The following is a 24017-nucleotide window of genomic DNA, read 5'->3' as shown; positions in this document are numbered from 1 at the left end:
ACACTGCGCAGTGCAAATAAGGTAACAGCCGATGGGTCTGGAAGAGGATTAGGATGGGAAATCAATTACATAAAGAAGAAACGGCCATCCTTAAGCTCTACCAGCATATCCTCTCAGCAAGAGGGATAGAGTATGATGATAATCTGCCAAAAAGACTACTGCTCTGGAGTAAAGAAAAAGAGCTGATCCAGGGAGTTAATGAAGCCTTTGAGCTTGGAACTTGGGAAAAAATCACTAAGGAAGAAGCCTCTGTTTTATGGATGTTTTCAGTCCTTCTTAAGGTGAAGGGAGTAACCTTTAAAGAGACAGACTTAAATTTAATGTTGAAATGGTCGAAGACACGTTATCCAGAGATTGATGAGTCTAGCGTATTTGAGATCTCTTTGTGGAATGGTGCAGGAGATAAATTGTGGGATGCAGTTACAAAAGGCAATGACACTGGCAGACGATGGATTTGGGACTCCCTATACAACTCATTTGATACAGTCTCTCTGTGATACTCATGTACTAGAAGTTGGCAAATATAGGTATGTCATGTTTCTATCGACCTTTGGAGACCTTTATAGATATTGCTGGCCACTTCTTCCAACATAGGCTGGCCACCTGTGTCGGAATGAGTGTGCATTTTGGTCAGTATAAAAGCCCAAGCCTCATGCAATGTGAGGGAGGCAGAGCCTCTGCCGGGACTCCCGCTAAGGTCGAGCCTGCTACCTCGAACTGCGATGATGCTTCTCAGAGCTGGTTTCTTGTTAGTCTCCACAGGGTCCTTGTGCCACGTTCTGCACGTGGGATTGTGTAATGGGTGTAACGATTGTCTGGATTTTGTGCTTCAAATATTGTAGTTGTGTGGAGTGTGCTTGTGGGATCCCATACTTGTGTGTGTGTGATGAGGGCAGACAGTGTTCTGTGTATTTTTTTGTTGTTGGATTCATATAAAAGTTTTTAATGGGTAGCAGTTTAACATTTCAGGCAAGAAAGGGTTAATGCAAAAGTGCGGTTGCCGGCAGGTATTTATGGTTGCTGCTGAAGCAGACAGGCAGCTGTAGCTGCTGCCGAGCAGGCCGGCGTGGGTATTTGATGAGAGTTTGGTCCCCATGTTCGAAAGAAGCTGCCCTCTGATTCAGATCCCAGTGGTCCACCAGTGGAATGGCCAGGATGGAGGTCAGAGCCGAGGAGTGAGAAAACAAAACAAAACAAAACAAAACAAAACAAAACAAAACAAAACAAACAAAACAAAACAAAACAACACAACAAACCTCTCGATCTATTGAAGTATTGAGGCAGCTTGTAGAGACACCACAAGCAAAGCCTAAAGAGTGCCTGCAACAAGCTGGGTGCATGGTAGGAGCCTTGCTTAGTGTATTTAAAGTAACCTGGGTGTGAATCCAAGACTTGCAGGAACAGATAGATCGGTTGAAACAGGAACTGCTAGCTGAAAAAGCAAGATGGGTAGTGCAACCACAAGCTTTATGAGCCATCACCTAAGGAACATCAGGGTGGAAGAGAAAAAAAAAAAAAAAGAAAAAAAAAGGGCAATGATGCAGCAAACTCCTTGACTGTTAACAGTGTGCAGTTTAACCTGTGTACTTCTCAAGAACTGATAACCAGGAGGAGGGGGTGTATTTGTGTCCTCCTGCCTACAGGTCCATGGCGACTGCCTGAGAAGTTTGTCAAGCCTTGCCATAAGCTGGACAGAGGAATGGAGGAACCTGATGCCTCAGCTACAGGAGCTGACCATGAATACCCCAAGCAGAATGAGATAGAGGAAGAGGAAAACAAATGATTGCAAAATATCATTTGAGGGCAACTGAAAAGTAACAGCTTGAATATGTGTGCTTGTAAAGTAGCTATTATTAGAGGCTGTGATTTTGTGTATAAAACCACCTGTATTTACTAGCCAGTTGCTGATAAGAAACTACACCTTGTATTGTATAGATTTGTGACTTGTAAAAGAGATGTTAGAGCATGCAAATTTGCAGTAGCTGCTAGAAAATGCTAAGGCAAAAGCTGGAAAGATTCTAATACAATGGTAGTGTTATAAAGCAGGTAATGGAACAAATTAAGAGGTGGGGAGAACTCCACTGATAAGAAATTTCTTTGGCTAGTCCCTTGCTGCCATCAGCATCTTCAACATGCTGCTGCACCCTGTAATAGTTACTCTGCTAATGTAAATCTGTGTGTGCTTTGCCATAGTAGCGACTTATTACTGAATGAAGCAGGTGAAACTCTGCATCGACAACAAGGTGCAAGGACTGAGGCTGACCAAATGCCTGCTACCACAGTCAAGAGCAAGACTGGGTTGGCTTCTGTGTTTGCCACCAAGAAGAACCTTTAGTTTCGCTGTTGGCTGCAACCCAGCAGGCGTGGAGCGGTGGGGACACATGCCATGCCAGACCTTGATGTGAAGGATGACCTCCCCTGTTATCAGAGAGCCATACAGGAGAAAAAGGGCAGGCCCAGCAGCCTGTATTTGGCATATGTTGGAGATACGATCTAGCCCAAATCCCCTGCTCAAGTAGGGTCATCCAAAAGATATATAAAACTAAAAGGGGGAGATGTGGAGACAGTGTTCTCACGGGAGAATGGATAATTGGTACATGAACTCTGAATAATCCCAAAAGATACAGCAAGGCCATGAGAGTCCCAAGGAAGCTTAAGCAAGCAAGATAAGAAGAAGTTGGAATTCACTGAGTTATGAGAACTGTGGACTGTTGGCAAGCTTTCGAGGTCAAGTTCTCACACCTGTGCTTAACCAATTATATGTTAGTCACTAAGGGTCTTCAAGACATGTATCCAATCATAATATGCCAAATCACTGTAATTGCATGTAAGAAACAGTATATAAGGAGTTAAGGCTTAGCAATAAACGTCTTTTGTCTGATCATATTGATCTCTGACTGAGTCCATATATTTCTCCAGCAAATGGCGCCCAACGTGTAGGTCTCGACCCTTGGACACCTTTCTAGATATAGCTGGCAACTTCTTCTGTCGTAGGCTGGGCCCCTGCGTTGGAATGAGCGTGCATTTTTGTCAGTATAAAAGCCCGAGTCTCATGTGATGTGGGGCAGGCAGAACCTCATACCACCCAGGTCAATGCTGCCTCTGCGGGTATGCCCTCTAAGGTTGAGCCTGCCACCTCGCACTGTGATGATGATTCTCGCAGCTGGTTTCATGATCATCTTCACAGGGTCCTTGGGGGTGGTAAGATAAGCAAACATCAGAAGTATCCTTGACTATCCTTTACTATCTCTATATTTCCCTATATTAATAAACTAGTTGAGAGTTCTCTATTTGTCTCTCATTTTCTCTCACCTGGAATCCTCAAACTCTGGAACAGCACCCTCCTGCCTGTGAATGCCTGTTTCTGTCCCTTTGCTGTCTTCACAGCTTTGAAGTGCAGCCATGTGTAGTCACCTACAGACTGGATCAGGGAATAGATTCCAGTGAAACATAATCAGTTGCTCTCATAGTCTGCCTTTGGGAGAGTCTGGAGGAAAAGTCATTAAGGAGGAAAACATCTGGAATGTGTGACCTTCTCTAGCCTCACCCCATGCTTTCACCAGGAGCTGTTCACTCAGGAATAGACCTTCCTCTATGTGGCACTCGATTTGTACATCCAGCTGCTTCCACTCCTTGTGGGAGACCTGCTGCAATCTGACCAAGTGGGCCAGAGCCCAGGCCCTACAGAGCATATGCCTTAAGCACAGTCTTCTTTTTTTTCAATTTTTTTTTTGTCTTGAAAGAGAACCATGAATCCTCTTCTTTATCCCTTCTCCTGCCACTTGCAGCATCCCCCTTCTTTCCCCCTTCCCATACAAGGCAAAGGGAGCTTGTGCAACTGCTTTGGCAGGCAAGCAGCTTTCTCAGGCCTTAGGGCTTAGAGAAGCTGCTGCCCAAAACTGCCTTACTTGTACAGGATCTCAGAGTGGCTGTATTGATCTGCCTAACTTGTGAACAGCCCCTAGGTATGGCTTAGCAGTTCCCGTTTTCACTTCTGAAGGCAGAGACTGAGAGCCGTAACTGACATTGTGCTTGACCCTGACTTGCTGTGTCACTTCTTGTTCTCCAGGAGAATCCCTCCTTGGAGGTGATCTCCATGGCCTGGCAGTTTCTGCTTGGAGCAATCCCACCATACCCTGACCAAAGCTTTGGAAATACATAACTGGTGTGTTGAGATTCCCTGCCTTCCCCTTCTCCCAACACATGTAGCCTTTCTTGGGCACTGCTCCTGTGCTTGTGCTGGTGCTGTATGCTGGGCCTGTGACACACTCAGTGTGCTTCTGTAACCCACTTGGGAGCAGTGGAGGACACCTGCTGCTCAACCACTGCTATAGCTATATTCTCCCTCAACTGGCCTACAGACTCTGTCTTTCTCAGCAACATTAAACACTGCCCTTGCACAGTCTCACTCCCACTGCTAAATGCTTACTCTTGAGAGAAATTATCAAGCAAAGAGGCAGGTGCTAGTCTCCCACAAACCCCGCACTCTTGAGAAGCAGCAAGATGTTCTGGCCTTCTTTTGAGGAACATGAGCAGGTCTAATGCTATTCACCCTCTTTCCCCAGCTACTAGCCACTTGTGATGAACTTGACCAAAAGCTGGGAGCCACCCTCCTACAGGTCTTGAGGCCTACTGCAGCCATGAAGCTGGACAAAGAGCTGACCTGTTCTGAGAGACAGGCAGGGCAGTAGGCAGCACATGGCCCAGCAAGTGCAGAATACCCTGCCTATGGCTGAAGGACCAGATAAGGTGTTACCTTCTTCACTACTGCTGTTCCTTTCACATTACTTTTGTAAATAGTTTATTACAAGCATAACCATGAAGCTTTTTTTTACAATAAAAAGTAGGTTACAAATTTCAGTTTAGACTTCATTTTGAGAATATTTTTTTTTTAATCCAGAAAAAAAGTCTGCTTAAAGTCCACTCCACTGTCCTATGCACTCTTGGAGCCACATCTGGCCACTTATAGCTGTGTGCATGGGGAGAAAGGAGACTATGAAGGGATGCTGCTGAACATCCATTCCCCTGGGGTTAGACAGATGCTCAGTAGAACACTGCTGAATCAGACATGGGCATGGATAATCACAGCATGAGGACAAGCTTTTTCTGAGCAAGCTGAAGCTAATTTCACTGAGTTCTCTGGGAGACTAAAACATAGATTAAAAGCCACTGCTCTGCCATATGGTTTCTACAGGGCTGGACTGGGAAAGCTTCCCCATCCCCCTCAGGTGTGCTCCTGCTGTGCAGTCACTTCTGGCTTTACCATCTGGCTTTCTGAAGTCCCTGAAGTATTCAGGAGGAGAATAGGCTCTGGCTCCAGTGGCTTAGCTTTGTCCCGAACCTGGATGAGAGGGTGCACCATGGACATGTGGACATTAAGGTTATGGGCCTTCTCAAAGCGCTTCCCACACTGGTCACAGGCAAACTCCAGCTCTGTCTCAGCTTTGTGTTTGGTCATGTGGTACTTGAGTGATGCTCGCTGCCTGCACTGGAAACCACAAATCTCACACCTGCAAGGCAAAACAGGGGCTCAGCACCAAGCCTGAAGCCATGGTTGTGGCACTTGCTCCTTGTTGCACTGAATAAGCCCACAAGACAGCCACAGCTTTGTAGTATTTCCTACAACCACCCCAGTCACCCAACATGATTTTCTCCTCAGGCCTGCAGCTTACTGGTGATAGCTGAGCACTCCCCTGCTGAACTCAGAAGGGCAACAGGATCAGAAGGATATGTAAAACTTGCTCAACAACAGGATGCACACTGTAGATGAACATTTAAAGTGATTCAGCCAGGACACTACCAGCTACTGGCAGGGTTTAGGCTACAGAATCACTCTGGGCTAAGGTCAGTGACTGTGAGGGCTCAGCAGAACTTCACTACCCTTCTCTCAGCTATGAAAGCAAGGTTGGTGTGCACTTACTGAAGGGGCTTTGCTCCTGAGTGCCGCATCTGATGGACTGAGAGGTGTTTGCGTTGCTTAAAGGTCTGCCCACATTCATCACAGATATAATTACGTACCTCTGCAATGGAAAACTGAAGAGTCATCAATTCTGCTTATTTCTTAGTACAGGAAATGCACATGTGCAGCTGCCCACGCTTACTGCTGGAGTCTGAATTCCTCCCTCTGCCTCACATCCCCCACACAATGGCTTGCTCCAGGTTTACAGGCAAGACAGACAGTTCTAAACCCCACTCAGAGTCCTGCCACAGCACCTACAAGCCTTGTGCAATCAAGTGTTGGGTGTTTGTGATGCCTGTCACCAGCCAGGACACACCTGTATGAATGAGCTTCACGTGCCGCTGTAGGTACCGGTCAATCATGAACACCTTGTTGCAACCAGGATGAGGACAGGGCCTCTCCCGTACCTCTTCATGATGCTCTTTGATGTGTTTCTGTAAAGAAAGGACAAAGCTTTTAAGCACTGGGTTGTATTTCCCGCCGCCAAAAACCTGAATCCCTCAAAAACCATTTTAGCAGGCTCATGCATCAGTGCTGCTTAACTGTGAGAAACCAGGGACTCTGCCTCCTGCAGAGCAAGGCAGTGAATTAAATCTCGGGGACCCTCTCCTTATGTGGAAGTGGTTCTGTAGTACTCAAAGCTACAGGTTTGGGAAAGGAGCAAACCCTGACTCACCTTCATGCCGTCGGCCCCTCTGTAGACAGCTGTGCAGCCCTGGTAAGGACACTTGTAAATGGTCGGCAGCTCCTCCCTATGAAGCACAGCCTTGCCATCAGCCAGCGTGCTGAGCAGAGGCACTGCCCAGCCACCCACCTCCTTATTACCTCTCACACTTGATCTTTTTTTTCCAGCTGGGCTTAGGACCTGGCTTCTTCCTTGTTTTGGGCTCTTCTGCCTTCTTTACTTCTTTGACGTTGCTTTTCTTGCTAGAAATACTCCAAGAAGGAACAAGGACAGTGGTTCAATACTTAATATTGGTTTTAGTCCTCCCACCTAATTGTCCCTGAGTGTCTGACAGCTTTGCCTGATGCTTGGCAAAGCAGGAGCATGTGCACAAGCTGAACTGTGGGTCTAGAACTGAGGAATGAGTTCAGGCCTGACAGGCAGCTCATGGAACACAGGGGCATCACCGTGACCTCCAAGCAGGAACATGCAAGAAATTGAAGCCCCAAAGGAACACAGCGTTAGCTGAGCAGAGCCTATTGTGGAGTGGGCACCAGCCCTCCCGCTCACCCATGGAGTGCTCTGCTCACCACACTGCAAGACCCTTACTTCTTCTCAGGGTAAGGCTCAAAGGAGTCATCTGAAGACTGCACATTTCTCTTCTCGTTTCCATCGTCACTCAAGAAGTCCCTGAGAGAAAGAAGATGCCCTTAACCCACACAGCACCACCCTAGTACTTCAGCACCAGCATCTGCAGCAGCAGCACGTGTTCTCCATTCCCAGCACATCCATCTTCCCCACAGCATGGCAGCTGAGGTTCCACGTGTCCTCCTCCCCCATAAGCTCCCCTAGCAAATACATCACTGGTGCACACAGAAAATAGTAAATTTGGGTTCTTTTAGGTCTAGATCTCTGTAAGAATAACTGAACTTCTGTCAGGAGAACAAAAAACAGATGTTACTGAAAAGGTCTATTGGTTGTTGAGGGATGCTGCCACCATTTTCAATACTGGGAAAGTAATTTTCTAGATCAAAATGTAATATAATTGTCTGGTGCAGGTTAATTAAGCTGCAAGTCATTCTGTATTTCCTCATACATAGCAACCACATAGGTTTGGGTTTTACTTTTTCCTCCTTTTAAGTCCTAAGCCATACAAGAAGCAACTAATTCTGAAGCCAAGAAACAGGCAATAAATTATTGTGGCACTTTTAATGTGACAACCAATGGATTTAGCTAACATGCTAAAATAAATCTGCACTCAGCCATACTTTAGACTCTGAATGACTGGACCCAGTTCTCAGTTATTTACAAGCCTCACTTTAAATACCAATGTTTGAAGGATTTAGCCAAATCTTTGATCATAAAGACTGCTAAGCTGACAGAGTCCCTCCCACCTCCCATTTAATCACTCTCCAAGTGCCACCCCTCATACTGACTGCTCTTCTGGAGCCCCAGCCTGGAGTAGCCATGAAGGAGAATTGCTCCAAGGGGTTGGAGCAGAAGGATCCAGGCCTGAGCAAGTCCCTACGTTGTTCCTTCCCCAGAGCAGGGAATGAAACAGGACCAAGTTTGCTGGGAGCAGACAACACAGAGAGCACATGTGCATGCAAAACCACACACCCCACTGTGCAAACTCCCCCCCCCGCTGCAGTGCAGGTGGCAAGTTCAGCATGTCAGTGGTGTGAACTCCATCCCACCACTGCAGAGCCACTGCTCTGTGCCTCCAACACTGGTTCCAAGGGGCCTCAAGGGCCAGGTCACTGATGGAGAAAGAGCTCTCCGAGGTGGACCAGGTCATACTCGCAAAGAAGACATTTATGCTATTTTAAACCCACTCTTCTCTCACCCCTCAGAAAGGTCACTGAACTCGTCTTTTACCCGCTCATCCAATGTTGCGGACAGAATCTGCTTCCCACTCAACTGTCCTAGGGAATGAAGGAGAACACGGTGCGTTAAAAGGAAAAGCAGCAAAACGAAGCCAGAGGAGACAGCTGCCAGGAAGGAACTGGATGCTTCAGGTTCCCTCAGCATGGCCCACACCAAAGTATGCATTCCATGACAAGTTAATGATTATTTAAACCAAACTTCATGTCTCATGCTCAAGGATGGGGGAGCCTTTACCCTGCAGTTCCCCTGAACATCTTTCGGTTTCCCCCATGACACCCAAAAGACTCATCCCCCAGGGAGTCCCAGTTGCCGTTCCCCTTTCCAGCAGTGGCTGTCACAGCTAAACACAGCCTGATTTCTGTAACTTAGAATCAGTGTTAATTTAATTCCTCTCTTCTAGAAGTGGTATTGGGGTCGTGGGGGTGACGTTCAGCAGTAAATCCATGGTAACTTGACTCATGAGCCCAGCAACTTTCCTTTGCAGAGAGAAGGGGCTCCTTCTGTTCAGCATCACCCAAGGTGGGGCAGGAAGCCCCTCCTTGCCTGCATATGGATGAGGCTTGGATTGAGCAGAAACACCTGGCAAATATGGTGCTGGAGAACCAATGACTGCTCTGCATCATGGCAGTCTCTGGGGAGGGGGTCCAGCCCCACCACTGCTCACTCCCTGGGCCAGCTCTGCGCCTCCTTGCCCTTCCGCAGATGCCTGGGGGGAGATAAGAAGGCAAATCCCTTACCTGTAGTACTGCTCAGTGGTGACGCAGGCTGCGGCAGGGCTGTCTCTTGCAGGGAGACCATGCTGTCCAGTTGCAAGTGAAATGAATCCCTGTTCTGCAGGGACTCATTCTTCATGTTCAGTGGCACTGATGTGGTCCCCTTGTTTGCAGGCTGCTGGTGAGGAGCTGTCCTTACTGAAGCATGCTGGGGTTTGGGAGCAGAAACAGCCTTGGCATTGTCTGCCTCTGCCCCATTGTCAGTTAAGTGCTGTGTTGTGCTCTTGTTCTTGTTCCACTCTTGCTTGACAGACAAGGTGCTGTTGACAAGCACCGTGCTACAGTACGAATCTGTGTCCATGATGTAGTCGTGGCCACTGCTGCAGCCCCAGATGGCACGGATGATGCCACAGTACTCAGAGGAGAGCACGCTCTGCAGGCTGGGCACTGATGCGCAGCTCCCAGCATGTCTGTGCGTCCATGACACCAGACTGTGCAGGCACTGCAGGCTGGATGTGATCGGGTCAACTGTTGGAAGGAGAAGCAGCACACGCACAGTCAGTCAGTCCCTGGGATAACCAGGGACACAGCCACCCATGTGGAGGGACACACTCTCCCCAGGAGGGGACAGGGCTGCGGACCCACTCCCCCAAGGCTGTGGGAGACAGCAGGTGGGAGACCCCCTAAAGATGGGCTGGGGCAGCCCCAGCAGTTGCCAATATTGTTAATTATATAGTGGAAAGTGTATTTCTGATTGTCCCCCATGTCTGACAGTGGCAGGGACAGGCCTGGTGCTGCTGCCCAAACCCTCTCTGCCTACTCTTCATACCACCAGCATGAGCCTGCATCTGTGCAGCTCTGCTTGGGGAGTTCCTTAACACCCATAAACCCCAGACCTGTGCTGATGGCATTACAGAAAGGGAAAGGAGAAAAAAGGGAGAAAGAAAGGGGGAAGGGGAAGGGGGCAGGCACTCACCCATGCAGGAGGTACTTCCTTCCATTCCCAGCTGGGCCTGGACCATGCTGCTCCTGTAAAACCCAGAACAGCACGGTGGGGTCTCAGGGGTTATGGAGGGATGAGGCATCAACACATGGCAACTTACTGCTCCCGGGAAGCAAGAAAAACAACATACTTTCCTTTGGACTTTGCGTGATCTGTGGGAGATGTGTTCACCCTCTCGATGAAGGTCCTGAGGATGCTTTGGCATTTGTAGAACTGGGCATGGCACTTCTTACAGACAAACTGGGGGAGCGTGGGGTCCTGCCGCACAGCCACGCCGACCAGCCGCTGGAAGTCCATGAAGAAGACCTGATCCACACAGCACTGCTTCTCCGAGTTCTCCCCCATCACTGACACCTTCCCGAAAGCATTGTGAAGGCTCCTGGAGGAGAACTTCCCATGGCAGAGACGACAATACCCAGTACTCAGTGCTCTACCAATTCCTGCCAGAAAAGGGTTGAATGCAGCTGCTGGGTGCCTGCCACGGGAGTACCAGCTACAGCCGGACAGCACCAGCATGCGGGAAGACATTCCCCTTCCCTTGATCCAGGCTGCCTCCAGAGTCCCATCTTCAAAATAAGAATGGAAAAACCAAGCAGGAAGCAAGACACCTTCCCTGTGACCCTTCCCTGCAGACCAGGACACTGCTCTGCAACTAGTTGACCCCCAAAGTCTCTGATTTTCCTGGTTGCCCCTGCAGAAGAACCTCCTCCCAGCTGCGGCATTCCCAAGACTCATGCCAGCACGTTTGTGCTTTTGCATCCCTTGGCTTAAGCAGATCTTCTCCCTCCCTAGCATTTATCTCCAACGTACTTATAGCTAGTGGTGGCAACCCTCAGCCTAAGAGGTGCCCAGCAGCAAGCAGGTAGCTGGGATGTGCCACAGGACCATCCTGGTGCAGTGGGGCAGATCTAGAGCAGCTCTCCTGCTCCCAGCTCGCTGACTGTGCTGCTCTCCCACCTGCAACATCTTCCCCATCCCATGGCATCCCAGCTCTGCAGAGCATGGCTCCATCACTCCATTGTGCCATAAGAGAAAACTCCTGGAACACTCTGCACCCTCCGGGCCACCTGCCCAAGCACGGGTCACACCTGCAGCGCCCAGTTGATCTTCAGATGCCCAACTTCGAACCGTTCCACACTCAAGCTTATCTCCCACCGCAGCCGCACGGGCTCGGTTATCGGCTGCCGCCAAACCATTGTCAGCACCGGAAAATGGAGGGAAGAACCAGCTCCCACCCGCTCGCCCTGCCGTACTGCCCCAACCCCTCTTACCTTGCTGGTTACTGACACCAGGAACCTCTACTCCTTACAAGGGAAAACGATCTCCGCAAACCGGCAACCCCAGGCCTGTTTGCCGGTGTACCGACCCCGGGAGCGGCGGTCCGCGCCCCAGCCGAACGGAGAGGCGGCGGCAGAGCTCGGAGGTGTCATGCCCGCCAGGACCAGCCCGCAGTCCGTGCCGGTGGATGCCCGCGGGGTGCGGGCTTACCCCTCGCTCCCGTCTGCTGGCTTCCGCCCCAGGGCGGCCCCACCACCCAGTTCCTCCCGCCCCGGCCGAACCTCGCTTTACCTGCCTCCGGTGCTCCGCCAAGGGCGGCGGGACGTGTCCAGGCGGCAGCCGCCGGGACCCACCCCGTGAGCGACTTCGACTGTGACACCGCCTCATCCCCGCGAGCCATCGTGCCGGGGAGCTCCACACCGAAGCCGCCAGGGACCGCCAGAAACCGTCCGCGCAAATCGCGCTTCATCGCCGCCGTGGGCCTGGCCTGGCCCGGCCCCACCCGGCGCAGCGCCCCCTGTCGGCCGGAGGACCCCGCAGCCGGTCAGTGACCGCCGCGCTCCCCAGCCCGCAAGCCGCGGCCCGATCGCGCCGTTCCGGGCGGCGGCCGCCATGGTCGCGGCAAGCGTAGCGGGCCCCGAAGGGGCCAGGGGCAGGCCGGGCCCCGCAGACCGCCATTAGGGCGGCGAGCAGCGCCCTGGAAATGGGTAGCGCCGGCCGGACACGGGTGAGCGGGCGGCGGGACTCCCCCGGGCCTCCCCGCGCACGCCGTGCCCGGCCTTCCGTCGGCTTCCCCCGGCACAGCCGGCACTGGAAACGCCAGGTCCCTCCAACTCCATAGGGTGTCCGGAGGTGTGTGTCTCCCCGGGCCACCCCCCGCCCAGCCCAGAGCCCAGACACCCCGGGGATGGGCACGATCCTGCCCCCCTCCCTGGCGCAGCCTGGCCCCTCGTCGGGGCTATCTGGGGCTCCGGGGAGGGGGGGTACCTCAGGGTTCCATGTTCCCCCTGGGGGACCTCGGCTCAATCCCCATCTCTCTGGCAGGAGGCCTACGTGGAGTACCTGAAGAGCATTAACGTGTGGAGAAAGGACTTTACAACCAATCAGTCAATTAGAGTTGTAAAGTAGGTATGTTTATTCAGCGATGAGCAACATGAGAATATCTGTTATAAAAATTCCGTCTTGGCCATGATCTGATTTAATTATTTTTTTATTACAATTGATTAATATCGAGAGGCAATAAGCAAGCAGTGCTGGGTGCGCCGGGGAGTCTGCGCTCCACCCAAGACACACACCGAGATTTCTGGGGTACAGTCTCTTATACTCCTCGGTCTTGGGTTTCAGACAATCCTGTCGTCTCCTTCACCCGAATATCGATGTGGTTCCTTTTCATTGTTCTCCTGTTGCTGGGGTCTTATCTTCGGGTGAAGAAACATCTTAAAAAGTTATTGTATTCCTTGGCAATACATTAACAGGGGATGTCTGTCACAAGCTTAACCACCATCTTAGCCCCCTAAATTCCATTTCTTATATAGTTACTTATTCAGTACACAAGTTTCACCTCATCCCGTTAAACAGAATGTATCTCTTGATTACCTTGATGCCCTTAAGGCATTCAAGCAGTTAAACAAAGTACCCCTGTAATTAGCAAACCCCTTGAGACATTCAGGTAGTTAAACAAAGTACCCCTTAAAGTAACAAAGCCTTTGATTAGGAAGGATTATTCCTTTGTTTCTTCTTCTCTTTCACCACTGTATTGACAGGAACATCTATGTCCTGGTTTAAACCCTGACAGACAGTTTGTGCACTCACTCCTCCCCCTTCTTGCCCTCCCCCTACTCCTGGAGGGACAGAGAGGAGAACCAAAAAGAATGCAGCTCCCACCGGTTGAGATAAGAACAGTTTAGTAACTAAGGTATAACACAAATCACTACTGCTACCACCAATAATAGTAATAATAAAGGAAATAACAAGGGAAGAGAATACAACACCTCATCACCAGGCGACCGATAACTTGCCCCCCCAGCCCGATCAAGCACCGACCGATACCTCCTCCAAACCTGCAGTCCACTCTAGCCCCTTCCAGGTAACTCCCCAGTTACCTCCTGGGCATGACGTGCTGTGGTATGGAATACCTCTTTGGTCAGTTTGGGTCAGGTGTCCTGTCTCTGCTTCCTCCTGGCTTCCCTCCTCCCTGGCAGAGCATGAGGCCCACAAAGTCCTTGGCCAAACCAAAACATCATTTTTATCAGCTCTGTTCCCAGCTGAAAGTCAAAACACAGCACTGCACCAGCTACCAAGAAAGAGAAAAATGACTGCCACTGCTAAACCCAGGACATTATCCACCCCTTATTCCATACCATTCACGTCATGCTCAGATCCCACATTTTCTATATACCATCATTCTTATCTAAGTGCACTCTTATCTTAGTGCTTGGACCAGTCACTATAAAGCTGCTGAGTCTATCTGGTCCATGATGTCAGGCTCCACCTCTTGTAACAGTCTTTCAGAGCAGGAGAGGCTGTGTGCATTGTTCACACTTGTGAATAACCTGGGCAATAGTGTCCATTGCTAAGTCCACCCCTTGATCATGAGTCCATCTCTATGTTGCATCTCTGCTCTGATGGCCTTAAGGGTCATGGGCCCACCAGGCTCAAAATAATTCACTGTCCCCTTCAGCAGTTTCTGCAACTTGTAGCTGCCTTCCATCTCCAATGCTTCCAAAGCACTGGAGGGGCCCAGTGGACTAGATACTTGCCCATACTGTCCCACATGCCCTGCCAGTCATGGCTGTCCAGCCTTGGGGAAAACCTCTTGGTCCTCCCATATGGTTGTCTAACCCCAGACAAGACCCAAAACTGACTCTGCTTAAATTTCGGGATCAGACAAAATGGTGGTGGGTAAAACACACTCTGTGTGTGTGCCAACATGCTGATCCCCATCACAATCAGCAGGCAGGTCCCAAGGATACCCAAAGGCCATCCAAAACCTTCAGAACTCCTTCCATCTTCTGTTGATGATGTGGGACTGAATGGGAAAATGCAATCCATAAATGATTGGCTTCGAGGCTGGTGCTCCAGGCAGGGCTTTGGATTCTTTGATAACGGCTGGTTTTATAGGGCACCGGCCTGGACATTGGCATGTGGGAAAGGTTTATCGCACAGAGGTAAAAGGATGCTGGGGCACGAATTAGCGGGGCTCATTTGGAGAGCTTTAAACTAGATTTGAAGGGGGATGGGGTTGTAGCTCGGCTTGCCTCAGTGGGACAGCGCTCCGGAATTGATGAAGACTGGGAGGCCTCCTGTAATCCTAGGGTGAAATCGGTGTGCTCGGCTCGCTCCCTGAAATGTCTGTACGCCAATGCGCGCAGCATGGGAAATAAGCAGGAGGAGCTAGAAACCTGTGTTAAGTCGGGAGATTGTGATCTGGTGGCAATTACAGAGACGTGGTGGGACAGCTCACATGACTGGAATATAGTCATGGAGGGCTATGTCCTTTTCAGGAAAGACAGGCCAGCCAGGCGGGGTGGTGGGGTTGCTCTTTACGTGCGAGAGCAGCTACAATGCGTTGAGTTCTGTCCGGGGACAGATGATGAGCGAGTCGAGAGTCTGTGGGTGAGAATTAAGGGGCAGGCTGGCAGGGGCGATACTGTTGTGGGGGTCTGTTACAGGCCACCGGATCAGGGTGAGGAAGTTGACGAGGCCTTCTACAGGCAGCTGACAGCGGCCTCACGGTCACAGGCCGTGGTCGTCGTGGGGGATTTTAACTTCCCTGATGTTTGCTGGAAGGACTACTCGGCAACCCAGCCGCAGTCCAGGAGGTTCCTCCAGTGTATGGATGATAACTTCCTCATGCAAATGGTGGATGAGCCAACCAGGAGAGGTGCGCTGCTGGATCTCATCCTCACTAACAAGGAGGGTCTGGTTGAAGGAGTGAAGGTTGAGGGCTGCCTTGGTTGCAGCGACCACGAGATGGTAGAATTCAGGATCTTGTGTGGTAGGGTCAGTAGAATAGCAAGTAGAATCGCAACCCTGGACTTTAGCAGGGCAAACTTTGGCCTCTTCAAGCGATTGCTAGGGGAAATCCAGTGGGCTAGGCTGCTTGAAGGGAAAGGGGCCCAAGATAGTTGGTTGACGTTCAAGGACTGCTTTTTCCGAGCTCAAGATCGGAGCATCCCGACACGTAGGAAGTCGAGGAAGAGGGTCAGGAGACCTGCGTGGTTAAATAGGGAATTGCTCGGTATGCTCAAGTGGAAGAGGAGAGTTTACAGGTCATGGAAGGAAGGGCTGGCCACTTGGGAAGAATATAAGGCTGCTGCTAGAGGATGTAGGAAAGCTGCTAGGATGGCTAAGGCCTCCTTGGAATTAAAGCTGGCGAGAGGGGTCAAGGACAGCAGAAAGAGCTTTTTCAAATACATGGCACGTAAAACTAACACCAGAGGCAATGTAGGCCCGCTGATGAACGGGACGGGTGCCCTGGTGACAGAAGATACAGAGATGGCAGAGTTACTGAATGACTTCTTTGTCTCTGTCTACTCTGCTGGAGGCAGTCCTGAAGAGCCCTGTACCGCTGAGACCCCGGATGAAGATAGGTCAACGGAGCGGTCTGCCTTAGTTGATGAGGAATGGGTTAAAGACCAGTTGAGCAATCTGGATATCCATAAATCCATGGGTCCAGATGGGATGCACCCGCGGGTGCTGAGGGAACTGGCTGAGGTCATTGCTAGACCGCTCTCCATCATCTTTACCAAGTCTTGGGAAACGGGAGAGGTGCCTGAGGACTGGAGGAAAGCAAATGTCACTCCTGTCTTCAAAAAGGGCAAGAAGGAGGACCCGGGTAACTATAGACCGGTTAGCCTCACCTCCGTTCCTGGGAAAGTGATGGAACACCTTATCCTTGGTGCCATCTTAAGGCATATCAAGGATAAGAGGGTTATGAGGGGCAGTCAACATGGCTTCACCAAGGGGAAGTCGTGCTTGACCAATCTTGTAGCCTTTTATGAGGAAATAACACGGTGGATGGATGATGGTAGAGCGGTGGATGTGGTCTACCTTGACTTCAGCAAAGCGTTTGACACGGTCTCCCACAGCATCCTTGCGGCTAAATTGAGGAAGTGTGGTCTGGATGATCGGGTAGTGAGGTGGACTGTGAACTGGCTGAAGGAGAGAAGCCAGAGAGTTGTAGTCTATGGGGCGGAGTCTAGTTGGAGGCCTGTATCTAGTGGAGTGCCTCAAGGGTCGGTACTGGGACCAGTATTATTTAATATATTCATCAACGATTTAGATGAGGGAATTGAGTGTACTATCAGCAAGTTTGCTGATGACACTAAGCTGGGAGGGGTGGCCGACACGCCAGAAGGCTGTGCTGCCATCCAGAGGGACCTGGACAGGCTGGAGAGCTGGGCGGGGAATAACTTGATGAAATATAACAAGGGAAAGTGTAGAGTCCTGCATCTGGGCAGGAACAACCCCAGGTTCCAGTATAGGCTGGGGAACGACCTGTTAGAGAGCAGTGTAGGGGAGAGGGACCTGGGGGTCCTGGTGGACGACAGGGTGACCATGAGCCGACACTGTGCCCTTGTGGCCAAGAAGGCCAATGGCATCCTGGGTTGTATTAGAAGGGGGGTGGTTAGTAGGTCGAGAGAGGTCCTCCTTCCCCTCTACTCTGCCCTGGTGAGACCTCATCTGGAATATTGTGTCCAGTTCTGGGCCCCTCAGTTTAAAAAGGACAGGGACCTGCTGGAGAGAGTCCAGCGCAGGGCAACTAAGATGATTAAGGGAGTGGAGCATCTCCCTTATGAGGAAAGACTGAGGGAGCTGGGTCTCTATAGTTTGGAGAAGAGGAGATTGAGGGGTGACCTTATTAGTGTATATAAATATATAAAGGGGGAGTGTCACGAGGATGGAGCCAGGCTCTTCTCAGTGGCAAACAATGAAAGGACAAGGGGTAATGGGTACAAATTGGAGCACAAGAGGTTCCACTTAAACCTGAGAAGAAACTTCTTCTCAGTGAGGGTGACGGAACACTGGAACAGGCTGCCCAGGGAGGTTGTGGAATCTCCTTCTTTGGAGACATTCAAGACCCGCCTGGACACGTTCCTGTGTAACCTTATCTAGGTGTTCCTGCTCCGGCAGGGGGATTGGACTAGATGATCTTTTGAGGTCCCTTCCAATCTCTAACCTACTGTGAACTCTCAAACGATGCTGCTGTACTTGTCACTGGGGCTGGTGTAGCTGCTGTGCTTGCCGGCTCTCCCACCACCAGCTTCTCTTTTTCTGAGCCCAGCTCTTCCTCCTCTGCCCTGCTGGGAAATGCTGTGGGGTCTCCTGCGTCCTCCTGGGGCTCGGCAGATGGCTGCCGGGGAATGCTCTCGGCCGTCACGGGGCTGGGCTCGGCCGCAGGGCTCGGCTCCTCTGCGGGGCTCGGCTCCTCCGCCGCCTTCTCCCGCTGCTCGGCCGCCGCCTCCTTCTGCTCCTCGACCGCCCCGACCTCCTCCACCGGCAGCCGCTCCCTGTCGGCCTCCGGCCCTGCTCCCGCCGCCGTTTGGTGCCCGGGCCGCTCTCCCGGGTCGCTTCAGCAGCCGCCGGCTCCCGGGGCTGCTCCCCCTCGGCTTCCCAGAGCCTCACGCAGACAGAGGTGAGGGCGAGGGCCAGGGCAGTGAAGAGCAGCCAGACGGCCAGGTACCAGTCCACGGCCACGTCCGTCCTGCCCTGCTGCTGGAGCCCCCCCGTATTACAAGTGATTTCCATAAAGTACAGTGACACAGGAACCTTAGCCCAAGCCCCACACTTGATAAAAATTAACACAGCAAATACCGGCTCCAAGTAAGTTACAACATTCTGAAGCTGTGAGATCAAGACGAACAACTCTGAGAGCCAATAAATCAGCATTCTGACGATCAGATCTGTCATTATCTGAACCCCTCGTGCCCCACTTTGGGCACCAAAAAGAACTGTCGTGGCTTAAACCCTGACAGACAGTTTGTGCACTCACTCCTCCCCCTTCTTGCCCTCCCCCTACTCCTGGAGGGATGGAGAGGAGAACTAAAAAGAATGCAGCTTCCATGGGTTGAGATAAGAACAGTTTAGTAACTAAGGTATACCACAAATCACTACTGCTACCACCAATAATAGTAATAATAAAGGAAATAACAAGGGAAGAGAACACAACACCTCATCACCAGGCAACCGATAACTTGCCCCCCCAGCCTGATCAAGCACCGACCGATACCTCCTCCAACCCTGCCGTCCACTCTAGCCCCTTCCGGCTAATTCCCCAGTTACCTCCTGGGCATGACGTGTTGTGGTATGGAATACCTCTTTGGTCAGTTTGGGTCAGGTGTCCTGTCTCTGCTTCCTCCCAGCTTCCCTCCTCCCTGGCAGAGCATGAGGCCCACAAAGTCCTTGGCCAAACCAAAACATCATTGTTTTTCAGCTCTGTTCCCAGCTGAAAGTCAAAACACAGCACTGCACCAGCTACCAAGAAAGAGAATAATGACTGCCACTGCTAAACCCAGGACAATCTATCATAATCTGATCATTCTTATACATCCTATACATGACACAATGATTTCAAGGATTTTCAATTCCACCCAAAGTACAATGATGACAAGGACTCCTAAGTTGCTGACACAAATCATTCCTATATTCCTCACATATCCCACCAAAGTTGTGCGTGCCGCAGCCGCCGGTCCTTCAAACATATATAGCATTGTGGTTACATATTCATGAGATTGATGCGCGGATTGACTCCACAACTTGTTAAAGTTGTAAAGTAGGTATGCTTTTTATTCAGCGCTGAGACGCACGGGGATAATTCCTCAAAGTCATGCATGCCTTAGTGTTTGTTTCCCTCTACATTTATGAGGTTTCACCATAGGCCTATACATATTCATGTCCTATCCCCGCTTCGTATTACAATGAGCTAGAAGGTCCTTTACGCCTGCACAGTGACCCCTGTGGTCATGGGCAGGGGTCTCAAGATGAAGTAAATGAGTCTTCCTCCTGTGGGTAGGGGTCTTCAAGATGAAGTAAATGAGTCTTCCTCTTCTTGAACTTTTCACCTTTTAGTCTTCAAGTATGGCCTTAAGGTTTGGTCCCAGCCATAAACCATCTGCTTCTCCCCCTTAACAGTAGATTCAGGGGTCTGCTTTTCCTTATCAATAGCTGCTTATCAGTAGAATCAGGCATCTGCTTTTCCTTGTCAATAGAACCAAGTGTCTGCTTTTCCTTATCAATAGTTAGTGCCTTTGTTCTGCTTAGTAGGCATGATAGGTACAGACAATACCTTTGCTTAAGCAAGAGAATTCCTCTAACCCCCCTGTACATTGGTCAACCCTCTGCATCAATCCCCCCTTTTTCTATAAAGTGAGTAAATTCTTTTACTCTATTATTTATGACATAGCTATCCATGTATCGCCCCACACTATAATGTCATCAATGTATTGCAGGTGTTCTGGCGCTTGCCCCTGTTCCAGTGCAGTCTGGATCAGTCCATGGCAAATGGTAGGGCTATGTTTCCAGCCCTGGGGCAATCGGTTCCAAGTGAACTGGACACCCCTCCAAGTAAAAGCAAACTGTGGCCTGCACTCTGTTGCCAAGGGAATTGAGAAAAACGCATTGGCAATATCAATCGTGGCATACCACTCGGCTGCCTTTGACTCCAGTTCATACTGAAGTTCTAGCATGTCCGGTACGGCAGCACTCAAGGGTGGTGTGACTTCATTCAGGCCACGATAGTCTATTGTTAATCTCCACTCTGCGTTAGACTTTCGCACTGGCCATATGGGGCTATTAAAGGGCGAGCAGGTCCTGCTGATCACTCCTTGACTCTCCAGTCTACGGATCAGCTGATGGATAGGAATCAGGGAGTCTCGGTTGGTGCGATATTGCCGCCGGTGCACTGTTGTGGTCGCAATTGGCACTTGTTGTTCTTCGACTTTCAGCAGCCCCACAACAGAAGGATCCTCTGAGAGACCAGGCAAGGTGGACAGCTGCTCAATTTCCTCAGTCTCCAAAGCAGCAATACCAAAAGCCCATCGGTACCCTTTTGGGTCTTTGAAGTACCCTCTCTTGAGGTAGTCTATGCCAAGGATGCACGGAGCCTCTGGACCAGTCACAATAGGGTGCTTTTGCCATTCTCTCCCAGTCAGGCTGATTTCAGCCTCCAGTACAGTCAACTCTTGGGATCCTCCTGTAACTCCAGAAATATAGATTGGTTCCACCCCTTGGCAGCTTGATGGCATCAGGGTACACTGTGCACCGGTATCTACTAGAGCCTTATACTTCTGTGGGATTGATGTGCCAGGCCATCTGATCCACACAGTCCAGTAAATCCGATTGTCCCCTACCTCCACCTGGCTGGAGGCAGGGCCCCTCTAATAGTCATCACAGGATTGGACACTTAAGTCATGTTGAAAGGGATTATTCTTCTTTATCACAGGAGCTGGAGTAAAATCAGCTCTTCCACTCCACCTGGGAAACTGCTCACCAGAGACTGAAGCTGTAGCTCTCATGGGACGATCAGTCTTGGCCTTTGCTCCTCTTTTCAATTCACTCACCCGTTCCTCCAAAACTGAAGTAGGTTTTCCATCCCACTTTGTCATGTCTTCTCCGTGATCCCGCAGGTAAAACCATAGGGTAGACCGTGGCGTATACCTCTTGTATCTCCTTTCTCGAACAGTGGAACGCCTTTTGTTAATAGCTGAAACGTGTGTTGGTACACGCGAGGAGTTGGATAAGTCAGATGTCCTGTCTCTGCTTCCTCCCGGCTTCCCCTCCTCCCTGGCAGAGCATGAGACTCACAAAGTCCTTGGCCAAACCAAAACATCATTTTTATCAGCTTTGTTCCCAGCCCGAAAGCCAAAACACAGCACTGCACCAGCTACCAAGAAGGAGAAAAATGACTGCTGCTGCTAAAACCAGGACATAGTGCTGTCCCAGATAACTTCCTCCCCAGTTGTACCAATTTGATTTCTACTTTCAATTTTAGGGTTATTCTTGAGACAGAGCTGACATTGTCACTAATTGAACTATGTTATATAGATTCCTTCCCTCAATTTGTCCATCTAAGTATTTATGCAAAGAGTTGCTACCTCAATGAGTTTTATTATGTTCTTCCTGAACTAGCTTCCAGAGTTGGTTATAGGGGATTATAATTCGCCCATCAGGTATCTGAACCTAATCTTCTTTGTCTTCCTCTCCTTTGAGATCTCCAATCAAATTTCTATCCTCCTTTAAATATCTAGGTTTATATTTCTCAATTGTTAGTTTGCCGTCAGGGATTAAGGGAATGAGTTTAGGTTGTTCAGCTGCTCGTTTGGCTTCAAAACCGCCAAATTATTTCCATTTTCCTGGTCAGATTCACCTTGTTGATGCCCTCAACAATACATAATAGCAACTTCCTCAGGTAGCTGAACAGCTTTCAGTAGTCATAGAATTTCTGTAGCATGTTTAATCTGTTTCTCCTGTGTGTTCAAAGGTCGTCATTCTTTCCAGATGGCACACTGTGTATGGACCACAGCAAATGCATATTTAGAATCAGTCTAAATATTTATCCTTTTTTCTTTAGCCAATTGCAGGGCACATTCCAGAGGTTTCTTTCAAATCTTGTTGGCTTGAATATACAGTTTCACATAGTGGCCAAGCAGTCGGGTGTTAATAGTTCTGTTGGTTGTTCTGCAAAAAGATGCTCGATTGACAACATTAGCAAAAAGACATGAAGGAGATAACCAGGGGGCTTCTTTCTGTTCCAGGACTGCTGATACCACATGGGACACTAGCACAGTAATCCTTTGTCCCAAGCTGAATTTGCGAGCCTCTTAACTGCTGTCACAGCCCTTAGGCATCCAGGCCATTCTTTGCTGGCTTCATTCAGCTGTTTTGAAAAATACATCACTACCCTCTTATAGGGTCCTAGTTTCTGAGTAAGGACCACCAAAGCTATTCCCTGTTCTTCATAGGAATATAGCCAAAAGGATTTAGTCATATCCAGAAATAAGAGCTGCAGCTCTCATTAGCTCTGCTTTTAAATTTCTAAAGCCCTCCTCTGATGAATCAGTCTATTCCAAAGAGAGAGAGGTTTTTCTTTTAACAGTTCATCTAGGGGTCTTACCGGAACACCATAATCATGCATCCAAAATCTGCATCATTCAGTCACTCCCAGGAACGTATGGAGCTCCTTGTTGGTTGACAGTCATGGAGTTTGACAAATGGCTTCTTTTCTAGCAGTTCCAAGTTATCACTGTCCTCCGGTTATTTAATACCCTAGGTAGGAAACTCGGGTTTGGATTAGTTGGGCCTTTTGTCTGGTTACCCAAATAACCATTCAGTCACAGAAAATTCAATAATCCCACCATTCACTGAACACATTCTTCCTTTGTTTCAGTAGCAATTGACAGGTCATCCACATAATGTAACAGAGTCCTCATCCGAGTGGGTGGTTTCCATGATTCTAGTTCCAGTGCTAACTGATTTTGAAAAATCGTTGGACTGTTTTAAAACCCTTGAGATAATACTGTCCAAGTTAATTGAGTTTTCCTTACTGTATTAGGTTTTTCCCATTCAAAAGCAAACAAATTCTGTTTTTCTTTGGCCAATGGTAAGCAAAAGAAAGAGTCCTTAAATCCAAGATGGCAAATCATTTCTGATTCAATTTAGTCAATAAGGAAAATGGATTAGCTATTACTGGATTAATATCCTCTATAAATTTGTTGATTCCTGAGCTCTTGAACCAATCTGCAACTTTATTTCTTTACTGGCAAGATAGGAGTATTATATTCCAATTCACATTCGATTAATATAAATGATTTTATTTTTCATTTTAATTCCCTTTCTTGCAATTTTAGGGGATGGTGTTTTATTCTAATTGGGCAGTGATAGCGGAATAGACTCCACAACTTGGTTAAAGTTGTAAAGTAGGTATGCTTTATTCAGCTGAAGACGCACGGGGGATTGGTCCTCCAAAAGGCATGCGTGCCTCAGTGCCGTTTTCCTGTTACATTTATCCTGTAAAGTCATACATATGTATTAGGTCGCACAATAGGCCTATACATATTCATATTCTATCCCCGCTTCGTATTATAATGAGCTAAAAGGCTCTCCACACATGCGCAGTGCCTCCTGGTGGTCTTGGGCAGGGGTCTTCAGATGAAGTAAGTAGTCTTCCTCTTGTGGGTAGGGGTCTTCAAGATGAAGTAAATGAGTCTTCCTCAGGCTTGAACTTTTTACCTCTGGTCCTCACGCATGCTCTTTAGGAGCTGGATGGGTCTGGTCTATGTCCAACAGGTTTAATGAGCTATTCCCTTCGTTAGGAAGTTTTATCTTAGTACTGCCTGATAAGGCATCTGCAGAGCTTGTCAAGCCAGCTATGACTTAAGCAGTACTCCTTGTACAACCCCCCCTATTCTCCTCATTAGGAGGTTCTGTCCTAGTACTGCCTGATAAGACATCTGCCGAGTTCGTTAAGCCAGCTATGACTTAAGCAGTACCCCCCCTGTACATTTTGTCTAACCC

At 49.4% G+C, this 24017-nt stretch overlaps 1 protein-coding gene and 1 long non-coding RNA gene across 9 annotated transcripts in view; one reads left to right on the top strand and one right to left on the bottom strand.

The window, feature by feature from the left end:
* Window positions 1-24017, top strand: part of LOC133207333 (uncharacterized) — a 136613-nt gene that overhangs the window by 50471 nt on the left and 62125 nt on the right. The window lies entirely within an intron of this gene.
* On the bottom strand, window positions 4976-11973 carry LOC133207332 (zinc finger protein 276-like). 8 transcript variants are annotated; one of them, XM_061344132.1, is made up of 11 exons: window positions 11796-11973; window positions 10357-10666; window positions 10200-10252; window positions 9248-9751; window positions 8470-8548; window positions 7233-7313; window positions 6785-6895; window positions 6636-6711; window positions 6276-6393; window positions 5921-6020; window positions 4976-5510 (listed from the first exon to the last, which is right to left on the bottom strand). In XM_061344132.1, the coding sequence occupies exons 1-11, from the start codon at window positions 11971-11973 to the stop codon at window positions 5225-5227; spliced, it is 1896 nt and encodes a 631-aa protein (XP_061200116.1). In that variant the 3' UTR covers window positions 4976-5224. The 8 variants fall into 8 exon arrangements, 6 of the variants coding, with proteins under 6 accessions (XP_061200116.1, XP_061200118.1, XP_061200115.1 ...); XM_061344134.1 differs by lacking the exon at window positions 11796-11973 and adding an exon at window positions 11498-11779; XM_061344131.1 differs by lacking the exon at window positions 11796-11973 and having other exon boundaries at window positions 10357-11780.

This window comes from Neopsephotus bourkii, unplaced genomic scaffold (assembly GCF_033783945.1).
Source record: "Neopsephotus bourkii isolate Nb327-2 ecotype Australia unplaced genomic scaffold, CSIRO-AGI_Nbou_v1 NB_1866, whole genome shotgun sequence".
NCBI classification, from domain to species: Eukaryota; Metazoa; Chordata; class Aves; order Psittaciformes; family Psittacidae; genus Neopsephotus; species Neopsephotus bourkii.
This window is presented reverse-complemented; position numbering and strand designations above follow the sequence as displayed.

Bases quoted from the DNA above. Each gene is read 5' to 3' on its own strand.
- LOC133207332 (XM_061344131.1), bottom strand. From the start codon at position 11,021: ATGCTAGGGAGGGAGAAGATCTGCTTAAGCCAAGGGATGCAAAAGCAC. The intron at 9,752-10,199 runs GTGAGTGCCTGC...TCCTTCCAACAG, and splicing joins AGGAAGTACCTCCTGCATGG to TTGACCCGATCACATCCAGC. The intron at 6,021-6,275 runs GTGTGTCCTGGC...TTTCCATTGCAG, and splicing joins CGTGAAGCTCATTCATACAG to AGGTACGTAATTATATCTGT.